This window comes from Asterias rubens, chromosome 7 (assembly GCF_902459465.1).
Source record: "Asterias rubens chromosome 7, eAstRub1.3, whole genome shotgun sequence".
In the NCBI taxonomy this organism is placed as follows: Eukaryota; Metazoa; Echinodermata; class Asteroidea; order Forcipulatida; family Asteriidae; genus Asterias; species Asterias rubens.
In genome coordinates this window covers 12058580-12082149 of record NC_047068.1, presented here as the reverse complement: position 1 = coordinate 12082149, position 23570 = coordinate 12058580, and the positions used below count along the sequence as shown (strand labels likewise).

The window sequence follows — 23570 nt, the reverse complement described above, 5'->3', positions numbered from 1 at the left end:
CTGTGGAAAACGGAAAGGGCCTATGCAGAGTCACATGACAGGTCATGTGACCTACCCCAAAGTGAGAACTCTGGCTCTCTGCGAAGTGTAGAGTGATTACAGTTTTTAATCTCAAACAGAGGCGGATTAAGAAAACGAAAGGCAAACAGTGGTGTAAAGGAAGGGTAACTATTCAATATTGCATTGCTCAATTGTGTTAGATTGTGGAAGACAAATGTTCACTTGGGTAAAATTAAAGCCCGGAGCAAGCAACACAATTTAAGTTAAATTTATAAGCACACAAAAAGAACTTGCCCAATAAACTTCTTCAATCAAATCAAAGTTTTAACTTGTTATTTTGTGTTTTGCTGCATGGTTGGATAAAGACTCTGCATTATCCGATCATCCAAAGCACAAGTTGAAGAAGTTGCCTACAGTGAGACGAGTAGAGTAAAGACCCACCCTAAGCTACCCCTTACATACCAACATGATCCTCACTAAATTTGACCTTTTATTTTAACTAGTAATTTTTTTACTATTTTAATTTTATTTCTCTGACTGATAGTGATATTTTATAATGTTTTCGATTTGTCTTCATTGATTGCCTTTTAAATTAGCCTTTAATGGGTTTTCCTATACTGTCGTAATGCGTTCTTTGTTAAAAATCTTGTTCTCCCTTCACCTCCCTCCTCTCAATAAGGTTTATTGCGATTCAGAAACGCAATGCATTGTGGGAAGGAATATGGGGCGGTTTCTATGCAGTTTCTACGACTCGCGCACGCAACGCCTATACCTTTGTGTGGGTTCAACAGCTCCCTCTCTTGATATTTTGCTATTCACGATAAACCTTATCCAACCAATCCGACCCTCCCCCCCTCCCGTGACGAAACCGAAATAGTTCTAGGAATACCCCCCCCCCACCTCCTCTCTCCTTTCTGACCCCCCCCCCCTCCGCCTGCTAGTTGCCATAACGTAACCCTCCTCCTGACGGTGAGGGGGGTTATGTTATGGCAACTACCCTCTGATTGCCAGATGCTGGCTTGCCTCTTCAGTCAGGGTTCCCCCTTGTTTTGAAGCCTGTCTGTACCTATTAGGTACCCCCAACCCCCGAACTTTAACAAAAAGTGTAAACCCTTTTTCCTTGTGAAAATGACAATTTGTTTTGCTTATTTTGTTTCATTGCTATTTGGTGAAAGACAATTAGCATTATGGAATATTACAGAATTTTTTTTTGCTGGCAGTGTATGCACAATATGTATTCTACCATTTATATACAAACTGACAAACCTGTAGAAGTTTGAGATCGATCAGCCATCTAGGTCTCGAGAAAATGAAGAAGAAAAAAGATTAAAATTTTGCATGACATTAATTACAATTTTGTTTTTGTTTTAAATAACCCTCACTGAGTGATAAACTCCCTAGAAGTTTTATGCATTTCTCATCAAATGAGACAGTGGACACTATTGGTAATTGTCAAAGACCAGTCTTCTAATACTTGGTGTATATCAACATATGCATAAAATAACAAACGTGTGAAAATGTGAGCTCGATTGGTCGTCGGAGTTGCGAGATAACTATGAAAGAATAATATAAAAATATATAATATGAAAGAATATATAAAAAACACCCTTGTCACACGAAGTTGTGTGCTTTTAGATGCTTGATTTCGAGACCTCTCAAATCCTAAACTTGAGGTCTCAAAATCAACTTCGTGGAAAATTACTTCTTTCTCAAAAAACACGTCACTTCAGAGGGAGCCGCTTCTCACAATGTTTTATACTATCAACCTCTCCCCATTAGGTTTTATGCTGAAAATTATTTTGAGTAATTACCAATAGTGTCAATACTTCAAGGAGTGTTTTCTACTATCGTCAGTGTAAGTTTATGAAAAAAAATTCTTACAAATTCTTGACATGTTCCTTTAATATTATAGATGTGTTCATCGAGTCATGCACCCACAAGGAGCAAGATCACTGAATGCCCATGCCAGGATGCCCAGGATAGGGTGTATACAATTATTTATCATACTTAACTTGATGATCTCCGCCGTTCCGGCCATCAAGTATGAACCCAACTGGAACTCTCTTGACTCTAGACCTTTACCAGCCTGGTATGATGAAGCAAAAGTTGGTGTTATGGTGCATTGGGGTGTCTACTCTGTACCAAGGTATCTGTATTTACTTTGAACTATGAGTTTGTTCCGCTGGCATGCCAGGTTTTCACACCATGGGTAGACAGTACACCCGACAGATGTATACCTCGATTTATTCAAATATAATTTGCGATATTATCGAATATTGTGATATTTTCTTGATGATACATCCTGGGACCCCCAAGCTTTGGCATCTCAACTTTCATAGAGATAAGGTGGATTATGAAAGTCTTAAGGAAATAGTTCTAGGTAGGACTCTAAGAGTACATTCCAAATGTTTAGTAATATTAATAAATTTTAACTGATGAAAAAAAAAAAAATTAATTCTTTATTTTTTTCAAGTACCGTATTCACTAATTAAAAAAAGAAAATTGAAAACTGAACCAACAACCCGATCAAAAAAAGGTGGGAAAGAAAGAAAGAAGAAAAGTTAATTGTAAGCCATAGTAATAGGCCTATAGGAGCACGTGACATGTAACATTATGTTTCCAAATGAGCATTTTCCGGTGTATTTTTTCCTAATGCATAAAGTCTCTATTGTCGCAAAACTGTCCTATAAGTATCCATATAGGACTTCTTCTAAATGTTTGGAGCATCTTGGCAGTACATGGTACATTAAAAGGACAAGAATCTGTGTGTAAAATGCTAGTATAAAGATAATAAATTTCACACAATTTATTATCGGTCTGCCAAAAAGACGCTCAGCGCACTTCACAGAGATACAATTTGGAAAGCTATTGCCAGATACGTGTCTTATTATTTTTCAAAAACAAAGAAATCTAAGAATTTCTGAAACAACAGTAAAACAGTGGTTTTAAAATAATTAGCATCAGGGTAAAGAATACTGATTTTGGTTTTTACCTATAAAAAACATCGATGTGTGTTAGCAGTCTATACTCGCTACTTATGTAAGAAAAAAATTGTTGCGGTACCCGCTGCCAAAACATGGGATTTGAATTTGCCTCCAGCTACTGGGCAATCTCGGTTGGTAGGGCACTGCTCTAAAATTGCAAGGGTCTTGGGTTCGAATCCCACACAAGTATTGTTGTGGTTTTGTTTAGATAGACTTATAAACTATTAACTTTCTCTTTGTGTTGTTTAGTTTTGGTGGACATGGTGCTATTCCCGCTGAGTGGTTCTGGTGGTATTGGAGAGGGGACACTCCTAAGAAACCTATCCTTGATTTCATGAAGGAGAACTACGCCCCAAGCTTTACTTATGAGGATTTCGCTAAGATGTTTACAGCAGAGCTGTTTGATCCTGATCATTGGGCAGATATCTTCCAGTCGTCTGGAGCCAAGTAAGTCAGTGCCTTGAGAGTAGGTCTAAACCTTAACTTGGATATTCCTGCAAGTTTACTTAGGGAATCAATGTGTGGTGAAGAGGTTTACAACTAGGGGTTTAATCCCAACGAGCCCTGGTTCTTGATAATTTTACCGAGACAAAGTCGAGGTAAATTATCAAGAACCAGGCCTCGGTTCCCCTGTCCCCTGTCACAGTCTGAAGGATATATGGTGAAGCAAAATGCATTATCTTTCCAATTCTTATGAAGCAATTATGGTAAAGTGCCCTGGTCAAAGGTACAAGTTTCATGACCGGGATTCGAACCAACACTCTGCTGCTGAGAACACAGCTTGGTTCCGGTGAAGAAGACCACTCAACATTGAAACGCCTTACCTTAAACCTAAACCTCAACTTAACACACTCAACCCCCCCCCCCCCCTAGTGATTTGTCAGAATGTATCTTGATTTTGGGACTCCTTATAAATAAATGTTTTTTCGAACCATGTAGAAATTGTCGTAAAATATTTCATCAACGCTTCGAAGACTAGAAACAAATTATTGTTGTCCCACATCACTTGTGGTAGGGAAGAGAGTCTGTATGAGTTTAGCATTGAGTGATTTTCAACTAAACATTGCGAGAAGACCACATCCTTCGTTCAGGGCTGAATATCATAGAGCTGCATAAGCACAAAAACAGCTAAGCACAACAAAACTATGCTTACCAGAACAAGGTTACCAGCCAAAATACCATGTTACATGTACAATATGTGACTGCTAGCCTGCTTATTTTTGCTCATCAGAAATTTGTTTAGCAACTTTGAAATTGGACCCAGGACTATTCACACCTATGATTACCAGTGATTGACATACATGTAAAATTTTTAGGATATGTAACTTTTTGTCTTCCTTACATTGCAATAACTATTTGAGTGTGTTTTTATTATAAAGATATGTTGTGTTGACCAGTAAACACCACGAAGGTTTCACCAACTGGCCATCCAAGTATTCATGGAATTGGAACTCAATGGATGTTGGACCCAAAAGAGATCTTGTTGGTAGGCTTAAAACCACTCGAAATTGAGTGGTTTTCCTTTTACTGTGCGAACTAACACGGTCGGCCATTTATGTGAGTCAAAAATTTGACCACCATAAATGGCTGACCGTGTTAGTCGAGGCATGTTTGTGTGGATCATTGTATTCTACTTTTAAAACATCTTTCTATCCATATGCATTTTATAACAATCGGATAAAAACGCTTTTCAAAGACAAACTCGACCGATCCAAGGCAACGTGTTCCTTTAAATGCAAATTGTATTGTTATAGTGAACTTTTGTATCATACAATTGCATGTTGCTTCTGGCAGTGGCAGCTGAATGCCCAGGGGTCGATTTCACAAAGAGTTAGGACTAGTCCTAACTTAGGACTAGTCCTAGGAGATATACAAACTGCATGGATAGTCCTAAGTTAGGACGAGTAACTGGTCCTAACTCGAGATAAGACTAGTTCTAACTCTTTGTGAAATCCACCCCTGCAACACCTTGTAAACCATTGTGCTACATAAATGGGTCTCATAATTCAAGACACAGCTCTGCTTAATACCCTTTAAAGCCATTATACACTTTCCGAACAGAAAACAAACAAAAAAATCACAGATTTACAAATAACTTACAGGGTTTACAGAAGGTAATGGTGAAAGACTTCTCTTGAAATATTATTCCATGCAATGCTTTACTTTTTGAGAAAACGTTAAAACAATTATCAATTCGAGAATAACGGATTTATTTTAAACACATGTCATTACACGGTGAAGCGTGCGGAAACAAGGGTGGGTTTTCGCGTTATTTTCTCCCGACTCCGATGACTGATTGAGCCTAAATTTTCACAGGGTCTTTATTTTATATATAAGTTGTGATACACGAAGTGTGGGCCTTTGAACAACACTGTTTTTAAAAAGAGATAAACAAGCACTTTAATATGGCCCTAAGGGAGTGATAAAGAGCTATATCAGAACCTATTATTATTAAAACCTTCAAGTGATGTATGTAGTTTAGGTTTTAAACCTCAGATGAAGGAGGAAGTTCAATTTAACAATAGTTATATTTTGGTGTTTTTTCTGTCATTTGAAACAGGAGACCTTGCTACGTCAATCCGTAATAGGACTGATCTTCACTTTGGCCTCTACCATTCCTTAAAGGCGTGGTTTCATCCTCTCTTTGAAGAAGACAAAATGAATAAATATCAAACCTCTCAGTACGCTCAGGTATGGAATCTTAAAGGCAGTGGACACTATTGGTAATTACTCAAAATAATTATTTGCATAAAACCTCACTTGGTAATGAGTAATGGGGAGAGGTTCATAGTATAAAACATTCTGAGAAACGGCTCCCTCTGAAGTGACGTAGTTTGATTTTGAAATCTCCGATTTAGAATTTGAGCATCTGAAAGGGTGTTTTATTTCTTTTGTAGTTATCTCGCAACTCCGACGACCAATTGAGCTCAAATTTCACAGGTTTGTTATGTTATGCATATGTTGAGATACACCAAGTGAGTAGACTGGTCTTTGACAATTACCAATAGTGTTCAGTGTCTTTAAAAGGGCTTTTAAATAACAAAAAATGCCATTGTTGTATAAAGTTGCAATCTTTATAAATTCTTCAAAATAAAATGTAAACAAGAAATTTACACCAAGGATTTGCCCCTCTGACAATGTCTAATAAACACTGTGAAAAAGGGTATTTTAATACCGTAAAGTTTTTTGAGCAAAATCCACAGGCATATCACTTGGAATGTTGTTTTGGTAAAGTAGGCTTATAGCTGGACCATCGATGATAGATTTAGCAACCCGTTCCCAAGGTTCATCATTTTGCTAGTGCTGGGTTGCTGCTAGATCCATCAACTGGTACAGTCTTAGTTGTTGTAGGAAGAAGACGAATTCGATTCAAAACTAAAATTGCTTAAATCTTTTGTGTGTTCTTTGATAGAAAGTAGCCATACCTGAGTTATATGAAATTGTCAATATGTACAAGCCGGAGATACTATGGTCCGATGGTGCAAATGAGTATTATGTTAAACCCAACTACTGGCATAGCACTGGATTCCTTGCATGGCTTTACAACGACAGGTAAGATGAGAGTTCAAAAGGAAACAACGAGTGCGTTTGATTAGCTTCCATGATGGATGGGTCGAAAAACTTTTAGGGGCTCACCCGGGTCAGCCCCAAGTGCCCTGCTTGTGGTATGGTTTACTTGGGGGCTGACTGAGGTGCAAGACATCACCACAAACACTTTCTCATGGACACCATTTTCACATGGTTTGACACTTATTTTCACCCTTAAATCAGAGACTTTGCGAGCAGTTAGTATTTTGTTATCTGAAGATTGGTACTTTTATACCACAGGTTTGTAAGTTTTATTAGACTTGCAGTTTTATATTGAAGATAAATATTTCACAATCTTTGTGTGAATCCACGAACAGTTTTGGATGTAATGCACAACAAAAGCAGTCAGCTGTCTGAAGGTGCATTGTTGTCAATGCTAGGGGAAGTTGGCGTTTGTTTAGCTTATGTCTGGGGCTCACTTGGATGAGTACACCAGGGTCGGCAACCCCGGGAAGCTAACCTAACGCACCTTCTATTTGGAATATCTCATAGACCTAATGCATGTGACCTCATTTGAGTTGGGCACCTTGGTCTAGAGGACAAAGGCAGGTCACTCATTGGACCATCCTGCACGCTGTGCGTACAAAGGCATACCTACCTCTAAGATGGCGGCATGATGACGTGCATGCATAAAGTCCATTGATAATGTAAATTGAAGTGCCTTCTTAGGCCTGCATTAAAGTTTCAACAAATCCACAGGTTTTTTTGGCAGCCACAACTGATCAAAAGTGTCAAAAAGTCTCATTTCAAATTTGGTCTTACGTTTGTTTCTATGGTTGTTTGTGTTTATAGTCCAGTGAAGAATGTCGTGGTAACCAATGATAGATGGGGTACCAACACAACCTGTAAACATGGAGGGTTCTACACATGTGGTGACCACTTTAATCCAGGTAGGAAACAGAATTTCCTGTCCTTTAATACTCAACTTCACGAATGGGCAAAATCTTTGAAAATAATGACCACCCTGAGTTTTTAGTTTCAAATTTGTTATACTTAAAAGGAACATTACAGAATTGGCTTTGGCTAAAAAAAACAGTTGCTGGCAGTGTATCCACCACAAGATGACAAACCTGTTGAAGTTTGAGATCGATCGACCCTTTTGGTTCATGAGAAAACCGATGACACATTTGGCTTGTCATCGAATACAAAAAAAATTAATAAAGTGCTCGCTGAGCGATAACCTCTAAACAATTAGGAAACTAGTTTTATTATTTCTAATCAAGTATGACATTTCAGACAGAAATATTTCAAGGGATGTTTTCTACTATCATCATCAATAGACCGTGTAAGTTTTATGTAAATCTGTGATCTTTTAGACAAGTTTTTTATTCTAACCAATTTTGTAATATTCCTTTAATGTAGGTGTACTACAGAAACATAAGTGGGAGAATGCTATGACAATAGATAAGATGTCTTGGGGTTATCGTCGAGATGCTCAAGTCACTGACTACCTAGACATGGAGGATCTTACCAGACTTCTTGCAGAAACTGTCAGGTAAGTCATAATAATAATAATAGTGGCTTCTTATAATATACTGGCAAATGAGTCCCACTCAGTGACGCTCATCAAGGTGCTTAAACATACAGAGTATGTGGGACTACGTTTGAATCATGAGATAGCACCATGTATTAGAATGTGTGGCGCAATATGCTGCCAATCAAACCAGGAAACCCAGGGCAAACCCCTTCTTTTTTTCGGCATTTGCACTTGGTTCTTTTACATGTGTTACACAACACGCGGGACCAACGGCTTTACATCCTATCTGAAGGATGAAGCAATGGTTACTGTCTTGCTTGAGGACACAAGTGTCACGGCTGGGCATTCGAACCCACACTGTGCTGCGATCAGAAACACCTAGGTTTGAATTTGGTGCTCTTAAAAGCTCGGCCACGACGCTTCCACATGAGGATCAGATGTCAACTTATTGAAGACTCATTGTGCAGCCTGCCTTATTGTCAATGGGGATTGGTCTATGGGCATGTCAGGTTGGCTGAACGGTTTCTGTCCCTGCCTTTTCACCTCTGTGGACCCCGGTTCGATACCCGCACCGGGCCTTGCTTGTGGATTGGGTTTTCAGTCTCCACCCTACTGCGTAGGTTTTCCCTATTGACCCATTTCACCTGACGTCATCAGCAGAAAAATCTTGAATGCGCCATACTGGTGGGCAATTTCACAGTGCGTTTTTATATCAACTCTATGCTGCGCGTTATGCAGTGAAAGTGTGCATTTTAGGCCACGCGGCGTTAATACACGTAAACCTAACTGCCCACCAACATGGTGAGCGTGGCATTGGTAGACGCGTGTGATACACGTGCAAGGGGTCAATAGGGGTTTTCCTTCCACGTCTACAACTGGAATGTCTTCATTGTCTTCTCTACAAAAATTGATTTGATGTTTCCATTAGGTAATAGGATGCTTTGCTGACTTTATTATTCAGATTCAGATGCTTGATGAGGGTGGCTTTGTGGCACGGCAGTCAGCTTTCCTGATTGGTCATATATATGGGCAGGCTTGTGTGCTTCGTGTTTGAAAGGCAAGGGCATCAAGGCATTTTCTCCTTGTGAATTTCTACTGGAGTATTTCAAGGGCACCAAGGCAATGACCGGGGGACATGGACGCGATTGCCTTCGTTGCCTCCGTGAAGTATCAGGCCTGAATGAGGATGGGACTATGGTTGAGGATGGTAGGAGGTGGGTGTTTCAATGTTAATGCATTCATCTCGGTGCAGTAAATGATCAAGGTATTGACTTTCTTATCTTGTCATTCTCTTTGGCGAATGTTGTACTCAGTTAATCATTCTTTTAAAGGCAGTGGACACTTTTGGTTGTTACTCAAAATAATTGATGGAGAGCTGTTGATAGTATAAAACATTGTGAGAAACGGCTCCTTCTGAAGTAACGTAGTTTTCGAGAAAGAAGTAATTTTCCACAAATTTGATTTTGAGACCTCAGAATTAGATTTTGAGATCCTGAAATCAAGCATCTGAAAGCACACAACTTCGTATTACAAGGGTGTTTTTGCTTTCATAGTTATTTCGCAACTATGACGCCCAATTGAGCTCCAATTTTCATAGACTTTTTATTTTAAGCATACGTTGAGATACACCAAGTGAGAGAACTGGTCTTGGACAGTTATCAATAGTGTGTCCGGTGCCTTAATGATTGTAAGTCCCATTAATTGTTAAATCAAAAAGGTTTTTCTTTACATAACATGTTCCTGTTGCTCTGTTGAAACCATTTTTTCAGTTGTGGTGGTAATCTCTTGGTGAACGTCGGTCCAACCCATGATGGTCGTATTGTTCCAATATTTGAAGAGCGTCTGCGTCAGCTGGGTTCTTGGTTGAAGGTGAATGGTGAGGCCATCTATGCATCCAAGCCATGGAGGGCACAGAATGACACCAAGACTCAAGGAATTTGGTATGTATACTAACCTAGCTTTAACATTCAAGAGATTTGTTAGGAAATAAACAAATTTGAAAATGGCTTAACAGATTCCTCTGTTTAGATGGGATCAGTCCTATTTTTGATGTTCGATTTGTATACAATCTTCAAATTTGCAACTACCAGTTACGGCAACGGCTGTTTCTTGAAAGGTTTTGTTATTATCCTGTACCTAATGTGTGATGATGTGGCAATTAAGCCATTGCCTTATAGCCGCCGCACGACCCTATGTGTTTACTTATTAACCTCTATCTTTTTTCCATTTGCATTCACCTCCCAGGTATACATCAAAGAAACAAGGAAATTCAATTGTGGTATACGCAATCCTGTTAGACTGGCCAGACAACAATAGTCTCTTGCTTGGTGTGCCAAATACTAGTAGCAATACAACAGTTACGATGCTGGGTCACAAGGGGGCACTGCAGTGGAAACCTGGACAAGATGATAGAGGAGTTTTTGTGGACTTGCCGAGTTTGAATACATCTCAGATGCCATGTCGATGGGCATGGGTGCTGAAATTGGACTGTGTTTCTTAGCAAGCATTAAAAGGATCAGCCGTCGATTTCTCCAAACTCTTCCTAACTAATGATGAATCTTAGGACTTAGGACGAGTTAAATTCCGTATCCATAGACGTTAGGACGCATTGAACCCATCACAAGTTTGGACGAGTTACTCTCCACAACTCGAGATAGGATTAATCCTAGCGTTATGTGAAATTGGTTGCTTTTTTGAAATTGGCTGCTTTTTTGCTTAGCAAAGAAATTTAATAAGCACTATTTTCTGCTTTAGCTTGATGAAATTTGGTGCAGGGCAATTTTCATAGAGCTGCTTAAAGGTACCAGACCCCTTATTCTCGCTATATATGTATCCCAACATATTATGCATAACAAATCAGAGCAAATTTTGACTCAATTGGCCATCGAAGTTGCAAGAAAAAAACCACCCTTGTTGTACAAAATGTGTGTACGTTCAGATGCATAAGGCTTCATCAGCCCTGAAGCATTTGACTATGCCAGTGAGAAATTACCTCTTTCTCATCATTATAACACTTTCTTATATCAATAGCTCTCCATTGCTCTTTACCAAGTAAGTTTTACACTAAGATATAATTTGTGTTATTACCAATTGTGTTGCCAAAGTAGCCAAGTACAATGAAATAATGCTTAAAAAACATAAAATATTTTATCACATGCATGATCTGTATCAGGTATCCTGTTTAATTCTGCTCAGCAGAAAGTAAGAAAAACTTTCTCTATAATAATTTCCATGAAATTCAGTTGAGATAGAATTTGGCATGCAAGATGTTATTTAAAAAGGGGTGTTGAACTTGTCTTGGACCTGTGTTTTTTTTTTTCAGTTTTGTTCTTTCAAGCAACAAAAGTTGAGTCCACACGATATGATCTAAATTCTTTCCAGATGTGTTTTACCATTATTATCTTCAGTTAAAAATTCATCTATATTTCTAATTATTCTAGGTGAATACATCATAGTTGATGTTGCGGCTAATTTGAATATTTTTAATTAACTCTTTTCCTCCTGAGTTATCGCAAGAGACATGCCTGCTTTTTGGTAACACCCACTAGTGCCAAAAACTAGGGTAAAACTTAAGGGGGGGGGAATCGGGTGTAGTGATCAGACATGTAATTTCTTACCAATGTAGTTTGTGAACTTAAAGAGTATACTAACCCTGAAATATGATGCATTTGTATATAATATATTTTTTTTATGATGCATCAATTAAATGACAAGTCGCTTTTGAAGTAATCATATTGTTGTGACTTCTTTTTTATTTGGGTTTGAATGATTGGGGCAGCTGTCACTATCGGTTTGAAACATGCAACAGTAGTGCCTACAAATTTATGATTGTACAGGATTCCCCCTCAGGTTAAAAACTCAAATCCACAAGAAGCTGGTTTTGTCGATAAAACTTTTTCAGGTACAGATTTCAGGTTGTGAATCTGATAGCATCTACTTAAGTTCAATGCATTGTGAATGGTATAGGCCCTAGGGGCCTTGTACATTAAAAAGAACAGGGCCTAAAATAATATCAATGAAAAGAGTCAAACGAGGGCGCCCTTTCAAAATTTTGATAGTCTGGTTCTATTTTCTAAATCGTGAAGAGTGCTCAGAATGTTTATAGTGAGTACGGAAACCGTTCCATTGCGAAAATGGTAATTTTGGTCATGAGGTGAACATGAGCGTTGCAAATGTTGCGATTTTGTAACCCGAAGAAACAATTCAACCACAATAACTTACTGGATATCTCTCTTACAATATCTGGTAATATTTGTTTTATTGTTTTGTACCAGATTTTATTTAGTTAGCAACTAAAATGTAACATTTATGCAGAAATTTGTATAATATTTAGCAGACGACAACATTTGACAATCGATGCATGCTATATTTTATTATTTCTACCTCCATGCTATTGCTTAGCCCAGGTTGGACTCCTCCGTTGCAGTGGCACTGACTGACGTCCTACCTACCACACCAGGGCTAGCTATTGCTTTGCTTGCTATGCTATTGCTAATGCTAGTGCTACTTTCTGGCTGGACTGCTGGGCCCAATTTCATAAAGCTGTTTATTATTAGCAGAAAATACTGCTTGGTCGACAAATGTCTTTGCTTAGTGAGTGGGGCACCAGTATCTGTTTAAATTTAATTAATGTTGAGCAATACTTTTCAAATTTCTGTCTGTGCTTAGGAGAGTAAGTATAAAGTAAGCAAGTGTTGTTCTTTTGAATTTTTTTTGTCTATCCTTGGTAAATTGTTGTGCTTACGGATAACTTTCCGTATGGCGCCACCACTTTTTCACTCATTTTTAGAAAAAGGGATATCTCATTGAGGTCAATTAGATACTATGTTATTTCATATCGAATGAAAAAGTGGTGGCGCCATACGGAAACTTTTCCGTGCTTACTTTTATAGAATTGATTGAAATTGGATTTACTGCTTTACAGGTTTTTTATTTCATGCTTTCACTTACACTCACACTGTCACTTTCTCTCTTGTACTGGCTGGCTGGACTCGATGAGAGTATGATGCCAGGCTTGTGCGGGGATATGGGATTTTAATGGAGCAATTGCTTGAAGTTGTTCAAGCTTGGTGCATTCACTAATGAGTTGTCAAGGGCATTCCACTTCATGGTCCTTGGAAAGAATTAGTTTTTGTGGATATCCAAGCGGGCTCTGTGGGTTATGAAGCCTAGACTGTTTGTATCATGACGTCACAGGATCTCCACGTCGTAAGCAATCAGCGCCATCTTGGATTCCAACAGCAGATGGGACAAGAGAATGCACCTAAGCTTGACAGTTCTGTAGCAATTTCGGATCTCAAAAAGGCTCCAAATGAGCGCCCAATTTAAAAGCTCCCTTATGATGATAAAAGGGAGTGCAAAATATATTCAAAGGTGGAATTATGAACGTATTTTGGGGGGCGGTAGCAGAGCACGACGTGAACCCCACACAAACTAAGGCTAACCACCAACAAAAACACCAATTGCAATTGAAATTGGGCCCTGTTTCAGTAGATTTTTAGAAATTAATTATTTCATAAAAAATACTGGATACTTAAATGAGTCACTAATTTAATCTGCCGTTCATGAGAATGCTCATCATACATGTGTGGGAACTTTTAACATGTTGTAAATAGTTTGTTTAAAACCTAATAAAAACTTGAGGTGAGTCCATGCACTGACTGAGCTGAACAGAAACTTCTTCAACAATACAAACAAACAAGAACGTGAATGGTTCTCCATGAATCGTAATTCTCCATCGGTCGCAAGATGGAGGGTTACAATTATTGCAACTATCTGAAACGGTGAAGTGAAAAAGAACGCTGTTTTATTTCCTGCAGTTTAGTATACAGAACTTTGTAAATAAATGAGAAAGCACATCCTTAACATTTTGTTAAAGTGTCGTTATTTCTAAATTGCAGGCTCGGCACACACATGCAGTTTGATGAGACACCCAGTTCTCAGAGTGTGGAAAGTTTGAAAGTTTTCACATTCAAAGATGAGGAGGAAACAGAAGGCGAAGTTGAAGTCAAGATTCCAGAGGTTGGTTGCTTTCAATCAAGTTTTGTCTAATAGTTGTGATAACTGAACCCACCATCCTCCTGTTGGTCACATATGGCAGGATGGAAGGTTGGTTGATTTCAATCATGTTTTGTCCCATATGCCAATAACTAGTTGCGATAACCGTAACTCACCATCCTCACCTTGGTCACATATGGGAGGATGGGGGGTTTGCGAGTATGCAACTAGCCAATAATAACCTAAATGTATCTAGAATCTAGATGGTTACCTAAATTTGTAAAATGCAAATTGTGAGATTTGCTTTTCTTGGCATACTTTGTTTTGATTGGCATCTTGAATGGTTATACTCTCCTAAAAGCATTGCTGCTCTCCTGATGGAGAGGGTGGGTTGCAATCCAACTGTGCTCTGTGCTTTATGCTGTCAATATTGTGCAAATCAATTGTGGTATTGTTAGTTTGTTCTGAGAGAAATTGAAAGCTCCATCCCTCTTATAGCTGGCAGTGCTTTTCTCTGGAACCCTTGCAGATTTGTTGCAGTAACCTCAGCCACTGGTAGCCTGTTCCAAATCCGAACAGCTCTTGGGAAACGGCTATAAAGGTAGCAATCAACTCTGGTGAATGGTTGCCTGTAGGTCAGACTGTTTGATTGGTCTGGTTGCGTCGGCTTTATCGTCTGGTATCTTGGTGCTGCTCATGGCTGTGCACCAGCGAAAAATAAATACTATCAAGCAAGACAATGATCCATAGTGCCACATTAAGCTTTATTGTGTGTGCTCTTTTTTCTTCTAGGTGGTTGATCCTGCCTATGGGATGTACGTGTGGCCCTCTGCACCTGTCTTAGCTCAGTATATTTGGAAAAAGCGAAAGTGGATTTTTGGCAAGAGAGTCCTCGAGGTGAGTTTTACAATGACTGGCTAAAAGCATTTTCATTCTGGTTTTTAACCACAGATGTGTGTTAGCACCATACAATGTATACTCAGTATACATTCCTGAGTTCTGTGAAAAAAATCAGAAGCATGTTTACTCAGTTGGGATTCGAACCTTTGACCTTTGCAATTCTGGAGCAATGTCATACCAACTAGAGGACGTTGTCTGTTTTTCGCTTTGATATGGCATCGTCCGTCAAAATTCATTTACAGAATTGTTTAAAGAAAATTTATTTGCGGACAACTCAGGCCATGCAAATATAAATGCTCTAAAATCAAATCAAATTCACCTCCAAATTTACTAGCAATAAAACAAATTTAAGAGCAAAGAATACAACCCTTCCTTGCAGAAGGATCCCAGGGACTTTACAACACTCTTTGCTTTCAAGGCGGCACTGAGGGAAGACCCCATAGATTCCTGGCATTCTACTTTTTTACGCACTTCTCTTCACGGTGTCTATTCTGCAAAAAATACACAACCTTTTATTTACATTGTGTCTGCCTTGGCATACATTGGGTTTGAGCTCACACCAACCTAGAATGTGATATCTGCTTTATCATGAAGCATGCACTAAACCTGAAAGTAGAAGAATACAAATAAAATAATAAGTCACTTTGTTGAAACCATTTGATTATATTTCGCAGCTTGGAGCTGGCACAGCTCTACCAGGCATCTTAGCAGCAATATGTGGAGCAGTGGTCACTCTCTCTGACCATTCAAGATACCCTCGCTGTCTTGAGAACTGTCTTAAGTCATGCCAGGCCAACGACCTGAGGGACTCGGTAGATATAGTAGGCCTCTCCTGGGGGGAGTTTCCACCTGGTATTTTCCAACTTCCAACATTTGATGTCATTCTGGCTTCGGACTGTTTTTATGATACCAAAGGTTAGTTACTTTATCATTTTGACTCATTTTCTAAAGACTTGAAGATTGTATGTGCTAAGTGTGAGAAGATTAGAATGATGTAACTTTTGCATGACGATTTACATCTTGCTTGGTTTTTACCCGTATATACCGATGTGTGTCAGAACTAAACGTACTTGGCTGCATATTGTGCCACAGCACTTTGTAAACCACTGCATGGTGCTATGTAAAGGAATAGGTCTCATAACTCAAAATGTAGCTCCGCATATACTGACAGCGTTGGGGATATCGAAGTGATATACGCTGTATAAGAATGGTTACAGTCTACCCGCAGATCACTAATTTCCTTTGTGATTTATCTGCAGAGTACGCATCATTTTTCGTGCGTGACCTCTGTGTGAATGTTAATTAGTCAAAAGGGCTTCTGGAATTCGGTCATTTTCAGCCTTTTCTGAAAAGTCTCAACCAAAATAATGTACCAGTAAATTGAAACGCATAATGTATAAAAAAAATCGGTGCAACTCAAATTTTAAAAAGAGAAAATTGTACGTAAAAAATGGCTTCAAAAACAGAGAAAACAAGTCACAAAAACGCGGCAAATTTTCCCGTTATGAATGTCGGCAACAGTCCCCAATTAGTATGTATGGATAGATTATTTCATATTCTACCTGGAATTTTTGCAGTTTGTCTGAAAGCGTAAATGGATAAGCGTAGGATCAGCCAAGCTCGCAGCTACTTATGATATTAAAGGCAGTAGACACTATTGGTAATTACTCAAAATAATTATTAGCGTAAAACCTTTCTTGGTGACGAGTAATGTGGAGAGGTTGATGGTATAAAACATTGTGATAAACGGCTCCCTCTGATGTGCCATAGTTTTCGCGAAAGAAGTAATTTTCCACGAGTTTTATTTCGAGACCTCAGATTTAGAACTTGAGGTCTCGAAATCAACCATCTAAACGCACACAACTTCGTGTGACAAGGGTGTTTTTTCTTTCATTATTACCTCGCAACTTCGATGACCGATTGAGCTCAAATTTTCACAGGTAAGTTATTTTATGCATATGTTGAGATACACCAAGTGAGAAGGCTGATCTTTTACAATTACCAATAGTGTCCACTGCCTTTAAATGCATCTTCTATATACCCACATGTGTATTCAATTCAAATTAATGCACAAAATAGTTAGGCCTGACGTTTCGACCCTAGCAGAGTCTTTCTCGAAGGCTAAAAAGCCTTCGAGAAAGACTCTGCTAGGGTCGAAACGTTAACTATTTTTTGCACTTATACTCTCGGTCCATTTGGTTGGTAAGTTGTTTGCAACAGCTAATTCTATTTTCCCAATTCAAATTAAATGATACAAGTATCCCAGTTACTTCATTCCACTTGAATTTATTTCAGCAAAAACAGTTACGAGATTCGAATAATTACTTTTCAGTGCTAATCTTTTACATCCGGTATGGTTAAAGCCATTATACACTTTCGGTACAGTAAAACAAAAGTTCGTAGATTTACAAATAATTTACAGGGTTTACAGAGGTAATGGTGAAAGACTTCTCTTGAAATATTGTTCCATGAAATGCTTTACTTCTTGAGAAAACATTAAAACAATATATTACGGATTTATTTTAAACACATGTCATGACACGGCGAAACGCGCGGAAACAAGAGTGACCTATTTCCCCCCCCCCCTGACTCAGATGACCTATTGAGCCTAAATTTTCACAGGTTTGTTAATTTTTATATAAGTTGTGATACACGAAGTGTGGGACTTGGACAATACTGTTTACCGAAAGTGTATAATGGCTTTAAAGGGAAGGTACATGTTTGGAAATTACCTATAACAAATATTAACTTAATTCTGACTTGGTTATGAGCATTGGAGAGCTGTTGATAGTATAAAACATTGTGGGAAACAACTCCCTTTGAAGTAATGTGGTTTTTGAGAAAGAGGTCATTTCACACTAAAATAATAAAAGTATTTTATCGTGAAAGCTCACAAATTCGTCCAGCAAGGGTGTTTTTTTCTTTCATTATTTTCTCGCAACTTCAATGACCAATTCCATTCAATTCAATTCAATTCAATCTAAAATTGGTTTATTTTCATATAAAAATAAAAGACCAAATAAAAAGTCACAGACTAACGGCATTTGGTTAACAATAAAATTACATCAAAAATATATGTACAAGTTAATATGATAAAACAATAATATTAAAAATACTACTAGAGCCCAAATTTTCACAGGTTTGTTATTTTATGCTTATGATGTGCTGGATTATAGAATCCTAGTTTTAAAGATTGTTGAAATCTTTTTAATACCGGAGAGATCCACGCTTGATACTCGGCGTCGTTTCCTTCATCAATAAAATCCTTCTTGAAGAAAATTTATACCTTGAAGCTTTTTAGGGATTTGGCTGCATTAAATGGATGTGCTCAGATTGTAGTTTCATAATAGTATGTAAAATGTTAATTTTCATCCTAAATGAACTGGCTACGTTTGGTAATTGTTAAAGACCAGTATTCTCACTTGTTGATCCCAATGCGCAGCTAGTCTTTTACTCATTTTTTTTGTCCAGCGTCGAAGCTGCAAGAGAATAATGAAAGAAAAACACCACTGTCTGTGTGCTTGCAGATGCCTAAAAGGGCTTCAGGTCTGAAGTATTTCTTTATTTGAGTGAGAAACTACCTCTTTCTCATAAACTCTGTTACTTCAGAGGGAGCTTTTTCTCAAAATGTTTTATACTATCAGCAGCTCCATGTTACTCATACAAGTAACTTTTGATGCAAACAACTATTTTGAGTAATTTTCAGTATTGTCCAATGCCTGGAAAGTGGGATCAGTCAATCTGTCTTGAAGATCAAGGATAGTACTTCAGAGAGGACACTGTTTCGATCGACGCTGTTTCAATTGCAAAAATATTGTTACATTTTAGGTTCCTGGTTCAACTTATTTCATTTTAAATTCTATTGACATGGTTAATCACAGGGACTTATTTTAGTTTATTGGCGTAGATAATAATTTCACATCAATTTCAGAATTTCCAATTTCTAAATCTTAGGATCGAAACCGTAAAACAGTGTCTAATAAATGAGGCAAAAGTTACAGGTGACATGTATGCAAGATGACCACTCAATAAAGATACTTTTACAACAAATTACACGCTTACTAAATCTAAAAATAAATATAAAATTCGTCCTTTTTTCAATTGAAGGGGAAAAAAAAACCCAAAATAGACAAAGTAAGACAGCTACGCTAGATTTTGGTAATAATTATGACCAATAAATTGTTCACATGATCCTACATCCTACGAACATAACAGTTACATGTTGTTGTGATAGAGAGTTTGTGTTCTATTTTCAACTCCCAACGTCATCATATTGCGTCCGTCGGAAGCAAATCTTGAACCCTAAGGAATGACTTAGATTTCGTAATTGGATTTTCTGGAAGGAAGCTTGGAGAGTTCGTCTCCATTTCTTTTTTACTCTTGGGAGTCTACAGTGGGAGTATTTACCTAAAGTTAAGATGTCTTAAAGGAATGCTGCAACGTCTTAAACATCAGTTGTTGAGTGTATACTAAAAGAAACTTGTTTTGTCTTTGCATCGAGCCTCTTGTTAGTGATTCTTACAAAACCTTTGTTTTAAAATTATATATTTTCATATGTTGGTATTGTCATCCTAATCTGGTCTCTGTTTTTGTTTTTGTTCTTGTCCTGCCCAAGTCATTGCTGTCAAAGGGAAAAGCATAAAGCACTATGCATCACTTTTTTCATACGTGTTGGCTATGATTGTGTAAAACTGTATGATAAGGGCTCGTGAAATTTTCGAAGATTTGTGGTGTTTTTTGTTGCTTTGTTTATTATATGACATTATTTATTCACACTTTACATAATAATTTACTTGTAAACAAGGGTGTATTGATGACATACCGACTCCAAATTTTCACAGGTTTTATATTTTATTTATATTTTGGGATAAACCAAGTGAGAATACTGGTCTTTTACAATTACCAAATTATTGTCTGTCTTACACATGTATGTAATTTGTTTTATTTTCTGCCATTTTATCGTCCGTCCACTAGGCTGGGGAACAAAAGCTGTTGCTTCGCCCCGATGTTGCTATTCTTTAAATTTCACTTTTGATCACTTTTGTAAAATGTCTTTGTACTATCAATTCAAAATTTTGTGTTATTCATGTCGAATTACGGTGACTTCTGCAGAATAAACATATTATGCTTGATTTAATCTTAATTTACTCCTCTCTTAAAATATTGGATTAGAATTGGATACAGATACATATTTACTCAAGACCCAAAACTATTTTCTTTCTACAGAATTATATCCAAAACATTTTTAAAACGTGTGCAAAATTATCTGTGTTTGTTTTCAGATTTTGAGAATGTTCTTGCCACAATTGTTTTCTTTCTGGAGAAAGGAACAACTACAAGGTGTTGGATAAGCTACCAAGAAAGAAGGTAAAAGTCACACTTTTATTGTGTATAAGTTCCTTTTTAAGAATATAAATTTACAAAGTAAATCTCTACCATCTAAATCTAAATGAAATCAACGGATGATAAAAACTTGAAAACGTGCAGCAGCTATGTGGTTTGATTTTGCGATTGGGGGAACATGCGCGCGAGATAGACATCAGGTTAGTAGAGTACATCATGCCGGAATAACATGGGATTGAGGCGGTAGTTAACAACGTATTCTCGCTTTGATTGGTCGTATACAGTGCACCCATCTAATCACCAAATTATGCTTTATGAAATTTGTTGGATTTCACAAAGTGATCAGACTAACTAGTCTATATCAAGTTAGAATGAGTAACTCGTCCAAACATAGGACAAATTACTCGCTCTATTACCCATAAGTTTTTAATATCTTCTATTGTAGGACTAGTCCCAACTCTATGTAAAATCGACCCCTGGTCGTTGGTCAACAATAATTGGCTGTTGGTAGAGTAATTTTATTTTTTATTTTGTAAATCCAGCTCCGATCGTAGCCTCGATCAGTTGCTGATCCGATGGGGTCTACATTGCCTTCACATTCCCCTGGGTGTATTTGGGGCTGATGGTCCTAGCGTCGCTGGTTCGAATCTACCCGGTCACCACTCCATACAACTATTAGAGCTCACCCAATTATAGACTATTCGGAAAGGTGGTTCGAAGTGCTTATACGTGTGACCCCTCACTGAGGTGTGTGATTTGTCCTGCGGAAGGAGTTATATTATACAACTATTAGAGATCACCAAGTTATAGACTATTCATCCTTGTGCTGCGAGGTGGTGCGAGTTGCATATAGGTTTGACTCCTGACAGAGTTGTGTGATTTGCCATGGGGAGGATTTATTGGACTTCGTCTATAGTAAGATGGCTATGGGTTTGAATCTAACCTGGTCATCACACCATTCAACTATTAGAGATCACCAAGTTATAGACTATTCGGAAAGGTGGTGGTGTTCCTCATACGTGTGACCACCTCATAGGATAGGTGTGTGATTTGTCCTAGGGGAGGATTTATTGGACTCCCTTCATATTTGGATGGTAATGGGTTCGAATCTAACAAAGTCATCACACCATACAACTTTGTTCAGAGATCACCAAGTTAGACGATTCATCCTTGTGCTGCGAGGTGATGCCAGTTGCTTTTAGGTGTGACCTTCACTGAGGTGTGTGATTTGTCCTAGGGATGATATTGGATTCCACAGTTGGATGGTTACAGGTTCAAATCTAACCAAGTCCTCACACCATACAACTATTAGAGATCACTAAGTTATAGACGAGTCAGCGAGGTGTTATGAGTTGCTTTTAGGTGTGACCCCTCACTGAGGTGTGTGATTTGTCCTTGGGAATGGTATTGGATTCCACAGTTGGATGGTTATGGGTTCAAATCCCAGCATTGTGATCAATCGTGAGGCTTGTTGTTCGTGGATACTCGTATGTTTGGAATCGACGTGAATGAACAGAGCCGCTTGTTACTGAAGAGTACACAGGATTGATCCTTTATGGTTCATAGTTAGCAATAGTTACAATATATTGGCCTTAAGGTATCCTTGGTTCCAATGGCAGAAATATATCAACATAAATTGTGAAAAATCAGTAAAATTTTCGGGCTGGACTGAGGTGCTTTTATGCCGGGTAACTCCATTGAATGTTTCACATGGTTTAATATTTGTTTTATTACGCCGTCTATTTAGACGTGTCTGTTTACGCATTGCACATTGCAGCTAACTTCCTTTGTGACAAGCTGTATCCATTAGGGTCTACTTGATGTAATTTATTTTCTGCAATTCTAGGAAGATCAGCAGACCTTTTAGATCGATGTTTTGTAAACATTTTAATATTTTCATTACATGTGTTCATGACTCTGTAAGTTCAGGGTTAATTTGTTTACCATTGGGCACGCAAGCGCTTCAATTGTATGCAATTAAGAACTTATGTCACGTGTTCAAGATGTTATAAGCATCAGTGTACTTCTGAATTTATTTCACTAAGAACGATAAAGAAAACATACACACGAGTAAACTAAGTTGCTCTAAAGTTAATCTACTGATGCCACAATTTGAGAAACAGACACTATAAAAGGACATTATGGACTTTAATAAAACATGGCTTGCAGTATAATCAATATGAGATCTACAAGTAATTAAAACTATAAATCCCTCGTTGTGGAAAAATGAAGGAAAAAAATACATTTTTCGAGGAGTATTCTTTATCCGTGGTTCTGGTAATTCTTGCTACACAAAGTGACAATTGTGCGAATGTGAAGACGACCTGGACTTCTTTAATGTTTTCCCCTTGGTTTTAAAGGATAAGTCCGGTTGAGCCAAGTGGCCTGACTATAGGTATAAGCTGACGAAAATAGCACACACTTAGCCTATTAATGGAGCTATTACATTTCCAACAGATCTGTATTGTTCAAATTTTACATCTCAACACTCTCATCAAGTATTGCACTGGTTAAGGTTACATGGCTCGGTTGTGTCTTGGCCGAATGCTTCTTGAGTGGTTGAATCTGATATATCCAAAAACAAGTCTTGGCCGTGGAACCGATGCAGTCGTGGGTATAAGATTTGGGTTTATATCTGCACAACGGCTGTTTTATATTATCATTCTGTGTCTTCAAAAAAGAAGTGAAAAATACACCTAAAGACATACTTACAGTCAGAGTAAAAAGATATTACCGATCAAGTCCAGGCCTTAGGAGTAACTTGTTCCATATAATTAGAATAATTAAAAGATTGCTTAAAACATTTCATGTTAGGCTGAGGGAGAAGATGGAGCTTATTGTATTTCATGCGTTGATATTCATCCTATTGGATACGGTGGCTACTGATATAGGCATATTTCGGTTTTTGTTAGGGCGTTTTTACCTCACGCTTTCGGATTTTGTTTTCTTCAAACATCAGGCATGATATGCTTCCTGTAGTCTGTTCCTTATGTTTGCCTTTGGAAAAGATTAATAAGGCCTCCCTGAAAATCTATACATTTTGTATACTTTTAATATGAGTTTTTGATTTGGTTACCTGTCTATGTACTGGTATTCTCATGAGTTTGGGATAACAATAATAAAAGAGTACTTATATAGCTCCTTATGCCAGGCCCTAAGCATATACAATATGTAAAAAAAAAATATATATATATAAAAAGGCAGTCTAAAAACCACAAAAAGGGTATAACATTTAAATTAAACAAAACCACTAGGAGTAAACCATGATTAAATGTAATTTG

General features: G+C 37.9%; 2 protein-coding genes across 3 annotated transcripts; both read left to right on the top strand.

Annotated features, from left to right (window-relative positions):
- The first annotated feature begins 3 nt into the window (after positions 1–3).
- LOC117292162 (alpha-L-fucosidase-like) lies at positions 4–10637 on the top strand. 2 transcript variants are annotated; one of them, XM_033774101.1, is made up of 10 exons: positions 4–61; positions 1913–2146; positions 3234–3431; positions 4364–4470; positions 5545–5675; positions 6397–6536; positions 7365–7462; positions 7935–8067; positions 9819–9989; positions 10294–10637. In XM_033774101.1, exons 2-10 carry the CDS (start codon positions 1929–1931, stop codon positions 10547–10549), a joined length of 1452 nt encoding a protein of 483 aa, XP_033629992.1. In that variant the 5' UTR covers positions 4–61; positions 1913–1928; the 3' UTR covers positions 10550–10637. The 2 variants fall into 2 exon arrangements, with proteins under 2 accessions (XP_033629992.1, XP_033629991.1); XM_033774100.1 differs by lacking the exon at positions 4–61 and adding an exon at positions 69–164.
- A 1579-nt stretch (positions 10638–12216) lies between these two features.
- On the top strand, positions 12217–23570 carry LOC117292164 (methyltransferase-like protein 23). The gene is made up of 6 exons (XM_033774104.1): positions 12217–12294; positions 13950–14070; positions 14839–14943; positions 15621–15861; positions 20229–20313; positions 20832–23570. The coding sequence occupies exons 2-6, from the start codon at positions 13963–13965 to the stop codon at positions 20983–20985; spliced, it is 693 nt and encodes a 230-aa protein (XP_033629995.1). The 5' UTR covers positions 12217–12294; positions 13950–13962; the 3' UTR covers positions 20986–23570.